General features: G+C 43.9%; 1 protein-coding gene across 3 annotated transcripts in view; it reads right to left on the bottom strand.

Moving 5' to 3' along the window:
- The window catches only part of LOC138363920 (F-box/LRR-repeat protein 16-like), a 159,917-nt gene extending 141,394 nt beyond the window's left edge, over positions 1 to 18,523 (bottom strand). Inside the window, exon 1 of one of the 3 annotated variants that reach the window (XR_011228266.1) lies at positions 13,850 to 13,918. Coding sequence is in view for 2 of the 3 variants with exons in the window: in XM_069323381.1 (XP_069179482.1) it covers positions 17,226 to 18,347 (1,122 nt within the window). In the remaining variant the exon portion in view is untranslated. Of the gene's footprint in view, positions 1 to 13,849; positions 13,919 to 17,225 lie in introns of those variants that run through there. The other 2 variants (XM_069323381.1, XM_069323382.1) reach the window with 2 other exon arrangements.
- Positions 18,524 to 20,062: the final 1,539 nt, after the last annotated feature.

The following is a 20,062-nucleotide window of genomic DNA, read 5'->3' as shown; positions in this document are numbered from 1 at the left end:
CCTCCAGTGTGGTAACGTCCAGTTATCTCGGTCTTTCCTCACAGTTCAATCCCTTCAGCTCTGGAACGAGTCTCATTGCATATCTTTGAACCTTTTCTAGTATTTCCTTACATTTTTTTATGTAAGGATTCCATGGTGGTGATACACATTAAAGTGTGGGGTCGAATCTTCGCTGTATATAGGGCCCAGAAAGCCTCTTTTGTCCAAGTTTCTGAAGGATACACAGATGTTGGCTGGTAAATCATATGTGGCTGTTGTTATCCTGATATTGTGGGCTTCTGGCATCAGGTTTGGGGTTATGTCCACTCCCAGGTCTTTCTTTCTGCCGTCCAGGGCTGGACGGTAGAGCGACGGTCTCGCTTCATGCAGGTCGACGTTAAATCCCCGACCGTCCAAGTGGTTGGGCACCATTCCTTTCCTCCCTTCCCACTCCAAATCCTTATCCTGACCCCTTCCCAGTGCTATATAGTCGTAATGCTTGGCGCTTTTCCCTGATAGTTCCCTTCCCATGTCTTTCTCCTTTTCTGATTGACGAATCTGTCTTCCCTTCATCCTACACTGATATACTGCATGGTCTTCGCACTACTGCTCCAATCCTCATAAGTTTGCATTTGCCAGGATTAAACTCCAGCAAGCATTTTCCAAACCATTTTTAGAGTGTTCAATTCCATCAGCAATGCCTCACAATCTCTCTCTGGCCCGAATTCTCATTACTTTTGCATCATCTGCAAAGATTTATATGAAGGGGTCAATTTCCTGTCAGGTCATTGATATATATTAGAAACAGGATGGGCCCTAGAAGCAACCCCTTGTGGTACCCATAACGTCTCTTCACTCTGTTGACCAGACCACACACTAGAAGGTGAAGGGACGACGACGTATCGGCCCGTCCTAAACCATTCTCAAGTCGATTGTGAAGAATTCGATCCTTCTAGTGTTTGGTATGGTCAACATTCTTCAGCCACGTTATTGTGACTCTCTCCACTCTGATGTCTCTGCTGTGCGTGTGCGTGCGCACGCGCCACCATAACATCTAACCACTCTGAGTCCTCCACACAACAGGGGCACCTGGTGGCTGAGTGGACAGCACTCAAGACTCGTAATCCCGGGTGTGTGTGAAAAAATTATCGTTGATTGACTACCAGTTGAGAGGGGAGCCGAAAGAGCAGAGCTCAACCCCCGCAAGCACAACTAGGTGAACTAGGTGAATACACACAAGACACCGAAGTCACTGGGCGACCTGGCTCACACTCTACAGACAAGAGGTTGCACAAGTGGGGCGTTTGAGGTGGCGCGGGCGGTCAGGGATGTCGTAACCTTACACACTCCCAGTCTTTGTTGCCTCTGACTCGCAAGAGTGCACCTTGTCTCCTCTGTCTCCCACCACCACCACCACACTGTGTGGCGTGGTCCTCTGTCTCCCACCACCACCACCACACTGTGTGGCGTGGTCCTCTGTCTCCCACCACCACCACCACACTGTGTGGCGTGGGGTCCTCTGTCTCCCACCACCACCACACACTGTGTCGTGTGGTCCTCTGTCTCCTCTCATTATGTTTGCTGATGATGCAAAAATTATGAGAAGAATCAAGACAGATGAAGACAGAGACTACAGGACAACCTTGACAAACTGGAGGAATGGTCTAGAAAATGGCTACTAAAGTTCAACTCAGAAAAGTGTAAAGTAATGAAATTAAGCAAAGGGAGCAGGAGGCCGAACACAAGGTACCATCTGGGAGGTGAAATCCTGCAAGAGTCAAATAGAGAGAAAGATTTGGGGGTTGATATCACACCGAACCTGTCCCCAGAGGCCCACATCAAAAGGATATCATTAGCGGCATATGCTAAATTGGCCAACATAAGAACTGCCTTTAGAAACTTGTAAGGAATCATTCAGGACCCTGTATACCACCTATGTTAGGCCAATCCTGGAATATGCAGCTCCAGCCTGGAGTCCATACCTAGTTAAACACAAGACAAAGTTAGAGAACATTTAGCGGTATGCCACCAGACTCGTCCCAGAACTGAGAGAATTGAGCTACGAGGAAAGGCTAAAGGAGCTAAACCTCACATCCCTGGAAAACAGAAGAGTAAGGGGAAACATTATAACCACCTACAAAATTCTCAGGGGAATTGATAGAGTGGACAAAGACAAACTCTTTAGCACGGGCAGGGCATGAACAAGGAGACACAGGTGGAAACTTAGTACGCAAATGAGCCACAGAGACGTTAGAAAGACTTTTTTCAGTGTCAGAGTAGTTAACAAGTGGAATGCATTATGCAGTGATGTGGTGGAGGCTGACTCCATACACAGTTTCAAATGTAGATACGATAGAGCCCAATAGGCTCAGGAATCTGTACACCAGTTGACAATTGAGAGACGGGACCAAAGAGCCAGAGCTCAACCCCCGCAAGCACAACTAAGCAAACACCACCACGACACACTGTGCGGCGTGGTAAGCCCCACAGCAACACACCCAGCGGACCTCAGCTACACTACACACAACCTTCATCCAGCCAAAGAGAACACACGCGGTGAGGACACATACAAACACCACACTTGTTATTGTACTGTCCCAACTCCACGTGACGGTGAGACATAAAGCTCTCATCATCTCTTCCACTTGCCACAGACAAAACCATGAGACATAATTTCAAAATGAGACATGACTTGTGCCTGGAGTTGCGAGCACATAGCGTGCTCCCAAGCTCACACTATCAACACACTTTCCACCTTCCTTATTCACTACTCACCCTCGCTCTCATCACCAAAAATTAGCTCCTGAAATAAAAACAATTCCATGTATTGAAATTAGCTTTTCGTTTCTTTTCCTTCCCGCCAAATTGCATGATAATTCATGATAGATTTCGTGATTTCCGCTTATCTAAATAAGGTTTATTTGGGCGGGTGAAAGATGGGAATTGTCATGAAACTGTGAGGTTGGCGTGCGGGAGAATAATACTGTCAAGGTTTATTATAGTGACCCCATGGACCAGTGTTGCCACATCTCACCCCGAGCGTCAGTAATAATGATCATTATAACGCGGATGACTGGTAGGTATGATGATCATAAGGCTCATTATGATAACGATAGTGAAGACAATGAGGAGGATGAGCATGAGCTAAGCGAGGCAATATTACCGACACAAAACATATGGGGGTTCGTCAACACACAGCTGGCAAATGTGTGGCCAAATATATAAACAGAGAGGAACACAGACGGCCAGGAGCCACGCTCGGCCAGACACACACACGTGATTCCTTGTAACAAACATCAACATATCAAGATATATAAATAGATAATCATTGAAAAACTCGTATGATTCCTTCCAAAATGTCCATAATAGCAATGCAATACACACACACACACACACACACACACACACACACACACACACACACACAAGGATCCAAGAGTCAATGCTCGATCCTGCAGGCACAAATAGGTGAGTACACACACCTAGTTGTGAATATATATATATATATATATATATATATATATATATATATAAATATATATATAAATATATATATATATAATATATATATATTTAATGCTGTTAAATACTGTATGGCCAAAAGGATAAGATTAATGATTCTGATACAGTTTGCAATATTAACATGAATAGTTAATGAAAATGATACATCACAGTTTGCAATATTTATATATGCTGTTGATGAATGCTTGCAGATAACAGGAAAGTTGGTGGAATGAATGCCAATAAAAGGAGCACACAAGCAGTGATATCTTTGTAAAGCACAAGCAGTGATATCTTTGTAAAGCACAAGCAGTGATATCTTTGTAAAGCACAAACAGTGATATCTTTGTAAAGCACAAACAGTGATATCTTTGTAAAACACAAGCAGTGATATCTTTGTAAAGCACAAGCAGCGATATCTTAGTAAAGCACAAACAGTGATATCTTTGTAAAGCACAAGCAGTGATATCTTTGTAAAGCACAAGCAGTGATATCTTGGTAAAGCACAAACAGTGATATCTTTGTAAAGCACAAGCAGTGATATCTTTGTAAAGCACAAGCAGTGATATCTTGGTAAAGTACAAACAGTGATATCTTTGTAAAGCACAAGCAGTGATATCTTTGTAAAGCACAAGCAGCGATATCTTTGTAAAGCACAAGCAGCGATATCTTTGTAAAGCACAAGCAGTGATATCTTTGCAAAGCCCAAGCGGTGATATCTTTGTAACCTTAATCAAAGCACTGGACAAATTAGGCGCTCATTGGACAAAGCGCTGTAACGGGCTACAGACGGAGCACCGCAAATGATGACAAAAGATGGATAGTGGATGGTGGATAGTGGATGGTGGATGGATAATACAGATGGATAAAAAGCTGGAGTGGCCACTGAAGGCCAGACAACCAGCTGTCAACTTCACAATTCCTATTGCATTATTCACTCAGAAATCTTGTACAGTAAACAGTGTTAATGAATAATATCATGGATGTCATAGTATTACACTTATGTTCGATAGTTAAGTTAGGGATCTGTAAAGTTAGGCGACTGTAAAGTTAGGGATCTGTAAAGTTAGACAGCTGAAAGGTTAATCAGCTGTAAAGTTAGCCAGCTGTAAAGTTAGCCAGCTGTAAAGTTAGCCCAGCTGTAAAGTTAACCAGCTGTAAAGTTAGCCAGCTGTAAAGTTAGACAGCTGTAAAGTTAGCCCAGCTGTAAAGTTAGCCAGCTGTAAAGTTAGCCAGCTGTAAAGTTAGCCAGCTGTAAAGTTAACCCAGCTGTAAAGTTAGCCCAGCTGTAAAGTTAGCCAGCTGTAAAGTTAGCCCAGCTGTAAAGTTAACCAGCTGTAAAGTTAGACAGCTGTAAAGTTAGCCAGCTGTAAAGTTAGCCAGCTGTAAAGTTAGCCCAGCTGTAAAGTTAGCCAGCTGTAAAGTTAGCCAGCTGTAAAGTTAGCCCAGCTGTAAAGTTAGCCCAGCTGTAAAGTTAGCCCAGCTGTAAAGTTAGCCAGCTGTAAAGTTAGACAGCTGTAAAGTTAGCCAGCTGTAAAGTTAGCCAGCTGTAAAGTTAGCCCAGCTGTAAAGTTAGCCCAGCTGTAAAGTTAACCAGCTGTAAAGTTAGACAGCTGTAAAGTTAGCCAGCTGTAAAGTTAGCCAGCTGTAAAGTTAGCCAGCTGTAAAGTTAGCCCAGCTGTAAAGTTAGCCAGCTGTAAAGTTAGCCAGCTGTAAAGTTAGCCAGCTGTAAAGTTAGCCCAGCTGTAAAGTTAGCCAGCTGTAAAGTTAGCCAGCTGTAAAGTTAGCCCAGCTGTAAAGTTAGCCAGTTGTAAAGTTAGCCCAGCTGTAAAGTTAGCCAGCTGTAAAGTTAGCCCAGCTGTAAAGTTAGCCAGCTGTAAAGTTAGCCAGCTGTAAAGTTAGCCCAGCTGTAAAGTTAGCCAGCTGTAAAGTTAGCCAGCTGTAAAGTTAGCCAGCTGTAAAGTTAGCCAGCTGTAAAGTTAGCCCAGCTGTAAAGTTATCCAGCTGTAAAGTTAGCCAGCTGTAAAGTTAGCCCAGCTGTAAAGTTAGCCCAGCTGTAAAGTTAGCCAGCTGTAAAGTTAGCCCAGCTGTAAAGTTAGCCAGCTGTAAAGAAGCGCTTGAATAAATGCCTTGCTGAAATACTGATTTTCGTGGGTGACAAATGATGCACATGAATTGCAAGGTAATGAATGCGTTGGAACTTCAACTCCCCCCCCCCCTGGTCAACATCACACTATACTAAAGTTACCTCAACACAAAGTTGCAAGCACGCAATACATTGGCAACACTGATGACTATTTTCGAGTTGATGACTTCGAGTTGATGACTTCGAGTTGATGACTTCGAGCTGATGACTTCGAGCTGATGACTTCGAGCTGATGACTTCGAGCTGATGACTTCGAGCTGATGACTTCGAGTTGAAACTACTAGTTGTTTTTTGAAGGCAATTCTACAGAGATTTTTTTTGTATTGCAAGTTCTTCATACTTTTCAGCCTTGAAATCCAAGGTCAGATAGAGTACAGCTTTACGTTGACACACTCACACATTGTAAAGCAGTGTAGCAAGATTTTTCTAAGTTAAGGAATGAAGTCTACGAGAGCCTTACCCGCTATAAATGTCTCTCGCGAGAGATGTCTTACATTTTTGGGATCCCAATCGGTATCGGTGGTAATGAGCTCACAATGTGATCCTGTTTACAAGGGGGAAGGTTGTTCGGTGTTGATGGTGGCAGCTTCTATGTTAGTGGCTTTGTTACAATGTACCGCTTTGACGAGTGTGTGTATTTTCCCAACCCATTGTACCTGCTTCTATGAACATGTCCACAGGAGCCGTGATGAGGGTTCGAACCTATTGTGATTTCTGCGTGTACCTTCTTCTATTTCATAAATAAGTAAATAAAATATCTGGGACGAAATTACCCCAGAATGAAGTGTTTTCCTCTCACAGATTATGAGCATGTGTGGAAACGTCTTGACAGCTCATTTCTGTAATAAACACAAACAAATCTTGGCTTCCTTCCCAGTTCACGACAATTCAGTACTGAAGGCTGCACCAGTCACTTCCTCCACACTCTGATGCACTGTGACAGACCAAGAGGCAGCCGTCAGGTGTCAGGAAGCAGCAATAAGATAAAGACTTTGATCCAGAATCAGTCTTTCCTGCTCCTTGAGGCCAGGATCTTTCTTATCAAGGTCAGCGTCTGACCCCCAGATGGTACAGGAGTCTGGTGCTCGCGTGACCTCCAGCTCACTCATACAAGTTTATCCCTATAAATTAAATCTCAAGTATTGCACGGCACAGCCCCGCTGTTATGCGGCAGTTACAGCCCCGCTCCTGGGCCAGGTAAGTCCACTACGGGCTCACCATAGCCCGTGCTACTTGGAACCTTTTGTTCTCATATGAGTAAACTCTCTATTAAAATTATCATGTCACTCACTTTCATACTCACAGTTTCACACTGCACACTCATTCACTCACTCATATACTTCTATACTAAAACACTCTCTAACACTCACACACTCACTCATACTCACACACAAAAATTATGAGGAGGATTAAAACCGAGGAATATAGCAAAAGGTTACAAGATGACCTAGACTAACTGAAGAAATAGTCCAACAAATGGCTACTAAAGTTCAACCGAAGTGAATGTAAGGTAATGATACTAGGCGGAGAGAACAGGAGGCCAGACACAGGCTACTGAATGAGAGATGAAGTTCTTCATGAAACGGACAAAGAGAAAGATCTAGAAGTTGATATCACGCCAAACCTGTCTCCTGAAGCCCACATTAAAAGAATATCATCAGCGGCGTATACAAGGCTGGCTAACATCAGAACTGCCTTGAGAAACTTGTGTAACGAATCATTCAGAATCTTGTATACCACATATGCAAGACCAATCCTGGAGTATGCGGCCCCAGCATGGAGCCCGTACCTTGTCAAGCACAAGACGAAGCTAGAGAAAGTACAGAGGTATGCCACTAGACTAGTCCCAGAACTAAGAGGCATGAGTTACGAGGACAAGCTGTGTGAATTACACCTCACGTCGCTTCACCCATGCCTGGGGACAAAATTACAATGGCGCTCTGATCATTGCCAGAAAACCCATAGACTGGCGAAGTGTTCCGTGCCGTGAAAGGTCAGGCTAACGACCCATCGTCATCCCCGGCTAACAGCCCACGAAATGTGTAATTATCGACAAGATCAGGTATCCACAGACCTTGGCAGATAATGGAGTTCGATATATTATTAATTTTTAAAGGCTTCAATTTTTCTTTTAAAACTACAATTTTGAGAATTCACATTTGATGAAATCAGCTAATGTACTAAATGGGGTTTCTTGCCCATTTCTGATGGGTATTTTGTCTTCTGTTATTTTGGTTTTAAACCCCCTTACCTACTCTATATGTAAACCACGTCACAATTCTTGCAAGGTCTTTTATAAACCCCGTCTTTTCTTTGGTCAATATAAACCAATGTTTTCAGTGAACAAGAAGAGATGGATACAAACCACAGATATGTGAGTAAGGAAACCTTTACTGTAATAAAAGTGAGGAAATGGAATTAACTAGACCTGGAGGAAGTAGGAGCTACTTTCATATCGATTTTCAAAATATAATACGAGTTATGTTGGGAAAGTCATAACATTTTATTAAGGCGGGGGCCCAGAGCTGAAATTCGATGCTGTAGACACGAATAGCGTACTACACAGCCATAAGCGAGCGTGCATAGATCTACATGCACGCACGAACACACACACACACACACACACACACACACACACACACACACACACACACACACACACACACACACACACACACACACACACACACTCACACACACACGACTAACAGTGATTAAAACTACGACGGTCGTCAGGCAAACTCCGCCCACACTAGCTCTCTTTGTACTCTCAGCTACTACCACCACCCCCACACCCTCCACCCCCACACTATCCACCCCCACCCACCCCACAAGAGCCGCCACTATCCACCCCACACGGAAACGCAGTCACATAAACGAACACCTCTCAAAATACCAAACCAGTACACTTGTTAAGAGAAGCATAAAAATCATGTACACAAATGCAGATGGAATTACAAATAAAGTGGCAGAGTTACAGGAGAAAGTGACAGAAGAACCAACACACGTGATCGCGATAACGGGCCCCAGACTTGACAAGTGTTATAGGAAATGCAATCTTCCCCCCAGGATATCAGGTAATAGGGACAGATATCGTATTACATAATCCCTCATGACTCTTACCTTCGTCTCCCTTACCTCACTGCCTGTCCTTTTTGTAATTTATAAACTTATTATAAATTATTCGGCTGCCCTAATAACCCAAAGGTTATTAGGGCAGCCGAAATTTCTCTACCTAATCTTCAACACTCCACCGGACCAATCACTCACACCAATCTCCCTCTCAACTTGTAGTTCTCGCCGATTGGAACACGGAAATAAAAGAAATTCAAATTCTATTTATAAAGTTAGGTTTCCTGGCGAGAAACTTGACAACACAGGAAAACTTTATTGAGACATTTGGTATTGGAGAAGATGGCAGGTCCATATGAGATTGACGGGAAAATCTATTGACAGCATCCTCTTGCCCCGGTGATCCAGTGCAAGAGGAGACATAAGGAATATACCAATAACTTAACTCGGAGATACATGTGTGTAAATCACGAAAATTAACACGTGATGTAAAATGTGACAGTGTCAGACCAGGGAGGAAGAATTAAAACAGGAATTTCCTTAAGTAGATAAGGAATTTCCTAGATATATATATATATATATATATATATATATATATATATATATATATATATATATATATATATATATATATATATATATATATATATGTGTGTGTGTGTGGAGGTATGTAGACACAGGAAGGTCTAGAACAGATAGCACCATGATGGTGAGGATGGTGGTGATGGTGATCTTAATGATGGTAACAAGAGACTATAAACGTCATAAAAAGAGACTGTAAACGTCGTAACAAGAGACTATAAACGTCATAAAAAGAGACTGTAAACGTCGTAACAAGAGAACACAAAGTGTTCTCTTGTTCTCTTATATTTGGCGTCGCAGAACACAAAGTGATGACAACAAACAATTTATATACATCTTGTCACGGAACACCAAACAATTATACACACATTATTGACACTGAAAGTTTGTTCAATTGAATGACAAAGATATCTTTATCAAACTGTCTACTAATGTTCAATACATATATGTCTTTACTTTTAAAATCAGTAACAATCAACTTGTGGCTTTATTAGCGATAATGAACTGTGAGGACTAACAGGACAGTGGCCCAGGCGGCAGGCTGCCACAACTACTGCTCCAAGGTGTCACAACTCACATAACAACACCTCAATTCAGGCTTAATGATCAAAAGTGAAACTCACTGAGAAGCAGCAGCAGCATCAACAGGCTCAGCCCGCGAAGCTCACCATTGCTGGCCCACAAATTCATCATTGCTGGCTCACTACAGATGATTATATGCAACAGTGATGAGGTGCTCAACTCCGTCCTGCCGTCTCCAATAATGATGAAAACTATAGTTAATATCGATGCAGGGAGGGAGGGAGAGATCAGGGGAAAGCGCCAAGCCATTACGACTATATAGTACTTGGAAGGGGTCAGCATAAGGATTTAGGATGGGAAGGAAAGATGTAATATGGATGGAATGTATAAAATATGGATGTTGTACTCCCCCCCACACACACAAAACATATTTACGTTTTGTACTATTGGTATAGCAAAGGATACAACACTTTAGTATACTAATATTTGTTTTCATTTTCAGTGAAGTATTTTCAGTAAAAACAATAGAGGTGTGCAGGTGAAGGAAAAAGTTGGGAAGTGTGGCATGTAGAGTAAGTTATGTTAATGGCAGGCGGGCGGTCTGGCAGGGTTGGCTTGGCAGTGGGTAACAAGTTCCGATAAAGATTGTACCTATAGTCGTTTGGAGTCCAGTTGCCAGAAAGTTCTCCTAGAAATTATCTAGAATATTTTGAGGTATTTGTCTCCTGACAGGAACTGGTGCCCTGGTGTTAGCGCGGTCACCTATCTTCACCTGGTAAGTTTTGTGATTGAATCTTTATCTTCTTATCTCCCCCTTTCTCCATGGCTGCCAGTGAGGCGGGGTCGATGTTCATATGTAGTAGCCGTTGTTCAGTTAAATGCTCGTGTGTAAATTTTATTCCCCTGGATTTTACACCCTCTTGAAGGTTTCTCCGGTCTTCCAAGTGGGTCTTTTCTGTCGAAAAAATAATTTCGTCGGGAACTAACAAGGAATCCTGGAGTTTTGCTTGCGAATGAAGCATTATCTATTAACTTCTGGAGGTCTATTTACTTTATACATTTCTTTAATAGTGGGGATGTGGGCGTGTATCATACTTCTCAAGACTGCTGGTGACAAGTCCCCCATTCACCTGGACATTTGCACTGGTGGCGTTGATGCAGGTTGTGTGTCCATGCATTATTCAGTTTTCCTACAGTTGCTGGCATTTGCTTTCTTCCTCGCTCCAGCTTGTTTTAGCTAGTCGCTCATTACTTTGTAATTTAAAAGCCAGAGTTCGATGACCTTGACATTTAAGCATGTATAGGATGGTGTTTGTTCTCAGGTGAGCACTCATTAAAGGATGTAACACTCTCTTAACTATAACTATAAAGCTAACCTGAACTAGGGTTGAATAAGCATTTGTAGTTCAAACATGCGCAATATTAGGCTTAATTTAGTATATATATTTACAATACTAGGCCTATGGAAAAATTAGGTTTTCCTTCTTGTCTTCTTTCTTAGGGATTTTACAAAATTAATAGTACCAAAAGTGGACGGAAAAAGTTGTTAGTCCATCCTTCCATGTCCCCTCTCTCCTGTCTCCCTCCCCCGTATCCCCTCTCCCTTGTCTCCTTCCCGTGTCCCCTCTCTCCTTTGTCCCCTTTCCGTTCCCCAAACTCGTGCCCCCCCCCCCTTCACTCGCCATCTTCCCCGACCCAAACACCAGGCCTGACACAGCGCCTCCAACGCCCAAGATTAAACTGAAGACATTAGAGCTCTCTGGAGCTAACGCGACTAACAAAACACGACAAGTTTAATCCACCGCTCATTTAAAGTTCGATCATTTTCATTACGGTCCAAAAGAAAGACTCCCCCAAGAGAGTCATTCATCTTCCCGGCCTCAGCTCACCGTCCTGTTAGTCGTTCCTTTAGCCAGGAACGACCCGGTCGTTTAAATACTCGGGTATGACTCCTCAGATGTTTGAAATGTGAAGCAACTATAACACAAATCATTGGAATAATTGCTACGGCAACCTTTATTAGGAAGCTGATTTTATTGCTTAAGTAAACGAGAGGTCGAGCCCACACACATACAGCTCAACCCGTCCTCTTAAAAATAACGTCACTCTTGGCTCGTATGCGCGCTACGGCCAAATTTGGACGTAATTTGAAATGAAAACGACTCACAAAAGTGACGTACTGTCCCGTTTTCTGTTTGAGTCGTCCGGCTTACGCAGACAGGTTAGGAGAGGAAACTTTCAATTAACGTTTTTCATAACTTTTGAAACTTTATGAGAATTTCCTGCCCACCTAACCTATCAGAGGACTCTTAACTTACTGTTGTTGAAAAAAAAAAAATCCCAAATTTATTTTCATATTTTTTTCATTTTCAAATTACGTCCACTTTCGGCCATACGAGCAAACGGCCAAAAGCGACGTTATTTTTAAGAGGACAGGTTTTTCAAGATAGGCAAGTACAGCAACTACATAAGACACAAGGACTTTTTGCGAAAATAATGCCAAACAACTGCACAATATAACATGTAAACATTGTATTTGCCTGGAATTTGGTTCCATTTGTCATTGTCGGGGACAGGAGGCCTGTTGGGTGTATCGACGTCCCCCCGGTAAGCCAGGGGCGGGCAAACCTTTCGTCGTATGAATGCCATGTTTTACTGAGTGAAGATTTCGTGGGTCCGCTTTGTTTAGGGCAGTACAAATAAACAAATCCACAAGGGCCGTGACGAGGATTCGAACCTGCATCGAAGTTAAATATATCTTTAACCCTGTCGTAGCTCATTCGATTAAGGCAGTGTCTGGGATGCTCCCGGATGCAGGTTCGAATCCTCGTCACAGCCCTTGTGGATTTGTTCATTTGATGCATCACGTTAGTGTGATCGCTGTGTGTAGAGTCGTACAGAGTTTAGTGTCGTATAGTAATATGGTATAAAAGATGTGTTAATACTGCATTACAGTGGCTTACATTTAAGATCCAGAAGAACTTACGTATGCATTTAAATACACGGTATAAATAGGTACTCAGGAGTTAGTTGGCTTGTTATGTTGCACCCTTGGGAGTGCCAGTAGTGGCCCTCCCTAGGGTGCAACCCCCTACCGAGGCCCATCCCCTCACTCTATTTTTTTTTGGGGGGGGGCCTCGGTATAAACCTAACGTATGTATAAATATGGGCTGCCTGTCCCCAATCAAATTAACTATTATTAATTATTATATTTTCTGGATCACAGATTTCCTTACCATAGTTTTTCCATTTTAAGGTCTGACTATTAAAGCATTGCAAGTTATCAATTGTATTAGAGTGCTATTGTTCATTATTGTTCACATGAATTTAAAATTGGTTTCAAAGGCCGCACTGAGTTCAATGAAAGGCCGCATGCAGATTCCACCCCCCCCCCCGCTAAATTCAATTAACTTATATTTACTGCCTGGTGAACAGAGGTATCAGATGGAAGGAGACGTGCCCAAACGTCTTGCCATGCCCAACAATTGCTCTCAGGTCCAATCGCTATGGGCCGACTGCTCTTAACTACTACCACTGCAAACCACTTGAGTGTTAAGATCCCCTCGAAAAAAATGAATATATTTATTTCAATAACTTCAACCAAATTAGGGATAAGCACTATCCGTCAGGGAATCGCTAGTTTCCTACGATAACCAGTCTGGACCTAGTTAGCTAGCTTAGTAGCTAGGTAGCAATACTAGGACCTAGTATTGCTAGCTTGGTACGATACCTGCTTTAGACCCTTGATGTTGGTAGCTTGGCACGATAGCCACTCTGGGTCCTTGGTATCGCTAGCGTGGTATATAATGACCATTTCCACAACCATAGTCGTAGATTCCTTAGCAACGACCCCTCCTCTCTCCCCCCCCCCCCCACCTCCCCGCCAACACAAACACTGCATTACAATCAGCAAAACAAAACAATATTTCAGGTGATTTTATCGGGCACGAGCGTTTCGTAGTGACAGCGTCGTTATCCATTACCCGCTGGTATTTAAATCCTTGCCACTACTCCACAAGGCTTTAAACAATCCAGGTAATCACCTACCATGAACGCCGTGACGAGTGTAATTACGTAATTCCCTCCCGAGGTGACGCCGCGGCCGACGCCTCGCTCATACTCGACAATTTAATAATGGCCGACCTGACAACAACAACAACATGCCCATTTTTTCACTTATTTTAGAATGCTGATGAGGAAAAAATTAATATCTGATGTAAATGTAATGATTGTAATCAGACTGTATATATATTACTTGTTTAACTTTACTATTATTAATGTTATTAAAATCAAATCAATAAAGGTGCACTTGGGGGACATCTAAAATAAAGACGAAGCGGTGGTGGTTCCTGCGCGGGTTTCAAATTCAAATTCGAATTCATATTTTTTTTTATTCAGATAAAAGTACATACATAGAAGATGAGTTACAAACATAAAGTTGGATTTATAGATAGAGATGGTACATACAATACCTAAAGCCACTAATTGTTTGTTTACATCGTAGCTCTACAGCTCTAATCACCGGCATGAGTATGATAGGGCAGGTAGCTCTATACTTGGCCAGCAGTGAATTACTGCTTAGTATTTCCGTTCTGTTACAAATGTAAATAAACTACTGTACTGTTGCTAGAACTATAGTGACTCCATAATGTAATAGTCTATATATGAGTGTCGTCATTAAGTATCACCTTTTTATTGTACTCACCTATTATTTTTCTTTAATTTTTCCAATTTTTGGGTAACTTGCCTTTTAGCATTTAGTGTTTACCCAACACAGCTTTCAATAATTTGGTATTCCAAATTATTTTAAGTTTTACTGAAAACGCTTTGCATAATAGTGGCTTTATTAGTTCGTGTAGCTTCTGTCCTCATAATTTATATTTTGTCCTCTTTGTACACACATTTCTTTAAATTCGAATTTAAAGTTTTATCGGAAGGAGAAAAGCTTCACGCAAATTGCATAAAAAGACGACCATTATTAACGTCATCTGTCTCTTCACGATGGTCCAATTTATAGCTCATTTGTTTAGACCGATACAAACATTTGAAGTGAGATATTAACTAAATTTGATCTTCTATTGACCTTTATTTCCCATTACTATATAGCTGATAAGTTATCTGTATTTACAGTTGTTTTGCTAGTAATCTTCAGTTAAAGGCCTCTTGTTCACCTTCTGCAGTACAATAACACCAGATTTCTCCATTTATTGGAGTCAATATTAAAGGAAATCTAAACCAAGAACCACTGCATAAATGATGGAAATAATGCCAATGTGCTACATATTTTGTATCACGAAGTGTTAGTAATAAGAGCTCATCATGTCACACGCGCTGCTCACGAACGCAAAATAAATGTCCAACATTGTCCATATGCTCGGTGCTCACGAACGGGAAACACAAGCATTCCAACTTGCCTCCTCCAACCCCACACCCCCACTCCCACACACACACTTTCCTCCATCACCCTCCACTTGCCTCTTCCCCCTCCCCCCTCCACATGCCTCCTTCCACCCTCCACTTACCACCTCCACTTACACCCTCTAGCGTCACCTCTGCCTTAGAGACAGGTGTAAACAAAGAAGGTAAACAAGTGTTGGCGGGGCAGCACGTGAGTGGGGTCGACCCGTGTGTTTACGTCATAGCCTCGTGGACGACCCGTATCGATTGTCCACCCCCCACACCCGCTTCATCCTGCGGCCTATACGTCCTCCCTCTGCCTCCACCTAGGGACTTTCCTCACTTTACTCATGCCTTCCTTCTTCTTGATATATGTTCACTTATATTAAAGTCTCGCCTTTGTTCTTATGTTCAGGTCAGCACCTTTAGGGCTCAGCTCTTTGGTGAATTATTCCTCCGACGTCGCCTTCAGGTCCAGTGATGGCCTCTATGGAGAGGACAACCTTAGTTTCTAATTCGGGTTGACCTAGTTATGGTATGACCATCCTCGCCGGCTCTACGTGTATTAATATAATAAGGTTCATGTCACTGCCTTAAAATACATCTCATTATTACACTAGTTAAGACTATACGTTCTTATTCAAGCCAGAAATAACTTAGGAAACTTTGTCAAAATTTTTAAGGAAATGTTTGGGCTGTAAGTTAAACATTCCTCCGAAGGTATGTGGGAGGGAGGGGGTGGGAGAGGAGGCTTCCTATCACATCCTTATATCATAGACCGTGAGAGGGGTCGGCTCGTAAAACGCCTCAGTCTGCCCCTGTTCTAAGAGTAGCCTGACTGGCCATTGGTGAGGGGCTCAGTCTATAAAATATTTCGCCATGCAACGTGCAACATGCAGCCCCGTGTTGATCCCCAGGTCAGCCTCCAGGGATCACCTCACACGTTAACACTTGACTAGAACACTTAACTCCAGTAGAACAGCCACCTGACTACAGTGACACCTGACTACAGTAACACACCTGAATACAGTAATACTGACGCTTGACTAAAGGTGTCAACACATTGGTCAACACACCAGTGATCAACACCTGTCAACTCAAGCAAGGATGGAACAAATCTATATGTGAAAACAATTAATTAATCACAGTAAGAAATATCTCGCCCCCCATTCACCTTGCATCACGTGTTAGGTCTACCACGTGGTCTGAGCACAAAAACAAAACAAATAAGCAAACATGTAGCTGAGGTATACTATGAATTTAAATAACAAATTGATTCTCAATGTTCATGTTTAGTTATTTAATTATTAGTAGATTTTTACAAACAATGTCCTTAACGCATGAATGCCAAAACAAATAAATTATTTGTTCTCACTAATTAACAAATATTTGTTACTTGTTGATATATTTAACTTTGTTTCAACAAATTCAACATCAGCGTTAAATATTGAATGCTTTTTGAAATCAAACTGAAGGACTTTTGTGTGTATACATATATATATCTCACAAATTTATATATGTATATATATATATATATATATATATATGTGTGTGTGTGTGTGTGTGTGTGTAGAAAACCAACAAGTACAGAGACCTAGAACGTTGTTACAGGTTCGTGCCGATAGGCTCTGAGACTCTGGGCGCCTGGGGTAAATGTGCACTTAAGTTCTTAAAGGAGGGTGGGCGATGACCTCATTGGGAAAACTAAAGACTCAAGAGCGACCAGTTTCCTGTCATATATATATATATATATATATATATATATATATATATATATATATATATATATATATATACCACATACTCTGAGCAATTATCAGCAAAAACAGATAATTGGAGGAAGTACTTCAGATTCTTAAGTTCACGAATTCAAGAAAGCAATATCTTAAGTTACTAAACAGTGATTCTGACTCGTCAACAGCCGTTGTTGGTAACTACCATTCTGCAAGGGTTCGGTAAATGAGGGCAGCACGTTTAACGGTCAATTTGGGCATGTGAAGAGAATGAGAGCAAGAACTATACGAACCTATATTGATAACGGCGTGATTGGTGAGTTCCCAGCAGGAGTGTAGCCGCAGGATTGAGAGTGTGGACGTTTGGCGGGACTGAAGAAGGCGAGGGCGGCGTCCGTGACATGGTAGGCCTGAAGGTTGAGCTCGTACAGGGAGGGAAGGAGCTGAGCAATGGCTCCCACTGCTTCGTCAGCCACATTTATGCAGTCGGCCACAGATAGGGAGACGATGCGGGGATTGAGACACGCCCACAGCCCCGCCTCCGTCACGTCGTTGCAGCCTTGCAGCTCCAGCTGATAAACGCCGTTTAAATGATCCAAGAGAGTTTCCAGTCCTTTGTCGGATATGTTGGAGCAGCGGAGAGCCACCGAGCGCAGGGCTTTGGTGTGGTTGACGGCATAGTTTGCCACCAGGTCCATAAGGTCCTCGTCATTTGCACACATGAGGACGAGGGAATCAAATCCGCGCTTTTGCACCGACACATAGAAGCGTCGTCGCATGTCTGTGGTGAGCTCGACGTTGGTGTGACGCATCTCACGGCAGTTGAGGACAGGCCGTATGCCGTGCCAGAACCGTGGCTGGTAGAGCACCGTGCGCCATCTGAGGCACACCTGTGCCAGTACAGTCCTTTCGATGGGTGAAAAATACGTGAAAAATCTAGCTAGGAAGGCTTCGTCACGGATAAGTTCGTCCCATGAGAGATAGCGGTGTCCCCTCAGGATATGTGCTGGGGACCGCGAAGCCCTCAACGGCCGAGGCGAGCCTTGGTGACCGTTGAAAGGGATAGCGGGGCTGCCCAACGGGGGCCCGGGCATTCCGCCATTCCTCACCTTCCCCAGCAGGAAGCGACTGGGCTTCTCTGGGGGGACGGGCTTGTCCATCTTTGTCTTACCATTAACGAGTCCGCTTGAGGCGACAGTGTTTCCACACAGAACGTTAGCCACCTTCTCCATAACCCCACCTCGCCTCACCGAGCCCATCCTGCCCCCCTCCCCGCCTCCACTGGTGCCGCCTGGTCCCAGGGGCGCCTCCCGCACCTCTCTCTCCCTACTGCGGGAGCGAAGCCCAAGACCCGTGATGCACTTAGACAACTCCACGCCCGCGCGCTCCACCACCTCCTGTGCTGTTAGGGACATGGGCGGATCCAATGCCGCCTGTACACGCCCGCTCCCACAAGCCGACACACCACCTCGCCGCTAGTGGGGTCTCACATTCATACCTGGCTGGAGCGGCTCACGGCCCCCCCTCACTACTCTCACTAACAAAAGCGAGCTTCCAGCAGCAGGTGATCTCCGAGCAGCAGTTGAGCTCCGAGCAGGGATTGAGCTCCGAGCAGCGGGGTGAGTTCCAACGGACCAGTCACAGGTAGGAGCTCCGAGCAGCGGATGGGACTGTCATCACCACCACCATAACAGGAGACGGTAGTGGTGAGGAGGGCGTGTCAGCCCAGGCCGGGCCCGAGCATGACACAGGTGACACGGGGAAGTGTGGAGCAGCACGTAGCAGGAGGAGGCGGCAGGAGTGCGACACACACTCACACACATACACCACCAGCACTTCCAGCGGCTGGGACTCCAGGCCGCTGCGGCCCGTTCCCTGGCGGTCACACTGGTCACTGAAGCGGGGGCATGTCGTGCCCTGCGCCTGCTGCTGCTGCCCCGGGGGAGCCAGCGGTCAACACCACCAGTAGACTGTGGTGCCCGACACGAGCGAGTTAACGAGAGTGGCAGGCGCGCGTGCGACCCCTTGCCCTGCTGCCGGTCAACTGTCAGGCGGCGGCACCGGCACTCTGGTGCTGCTGGCACGCGCCACACGCCTTCGCCGCCACGCACACGCAACGCAACCACGCAAATACAAACAATGTAGATAGTTATACACGAGCCGCCACATACTGTGGGCAGCACCCCATGCCCATCCTGCGGGCGGTAGTGCACCGCATACCCATCATGTGGGCGGTAATGCACATCTTATGGGTGGTAGGGCACCCCATACCTATCCTGTGGGTGACAATGCACCGAAACCCATCCTGTGCAACATATTACAGATCCAAGAAGAGTAAGAGCAGAGAACCCACCGCCGACTCTATACATGAAGTCTTCCCAAAATGAGACAGATGTTGACAGAGTATGAGATGCTTCTAGGAGCTAATGACCACCACTTTATCATACTTGATAAAGTATTCACTACTAAAGGCCTGTGAAAAGCTCAGATAACTAGAAACAGAGGACAATAGAGTGGCACTAAAGAGAACCAGAAACGAATACCCCCGAGTTAGGAGAGAAGCTGAGAGGCAATTTGAAAATGGTATTGCTACAAAAAACTAAGGACCAGCCAAAGGTGTTCTAGAGCCATATAAGGAGAAAAACAACAGTGCGAGACCATATACTCAGATTGAGGTAACAAGGGGAATTCTAACAGAAAATTATAATGAGGAATGTGAGGCACTTAAAAGATTTCAGGAGGTCTTTACAGTAGAACAAGTGTTATGTTCTACCTACGTCATGAGATGAAAGGCCAGAAAATAATGTTTGCTGATTCGAGTCACTTTGAACCAGCGAACAGATACCCCCAGCTGCGCACCTTACCCCTGCACCACGACATAGTGTAAGTTATACAACCTGGGATTCCACTGAATTCACAGGATTCTGGTTTGAGTCACCTCATTCCTCTAATTGATTTTGTAAACGATGGATGATAGTGTAGTTACTGTAGAAGCGGTAAGAAAGCACCTGGAGGAACTATAGATGTAACGAAGTTAGTGGGGCCAGACTTAATCTCACCATGGCTGCTGAAGGAGATTGCAAAATGTCACCTATTATCTAACTTTTTAGATAAATCACTCGAGAAAGGA

This window comes from Procambarus clarkii, chromosome 12 (genome assembly GCF_040958095.1).
Source record: "Procambarus clarkii isolate CNS0578487 chromosome 12, FALCON_Pclarkii_2.0, whole genome shotgun sequence".
Classification (NCBI taxonomy): Eukaryota; Metazoa; Arthropoda; class Malacostraca; order Decapoda; family Cambaridae; genus Procambarus; species Procambarus clarkii.
Note: the sequence above shows the minus strand (reverse complement) of the source record. Positions and strands in the feature narration are given on the sequence as shown.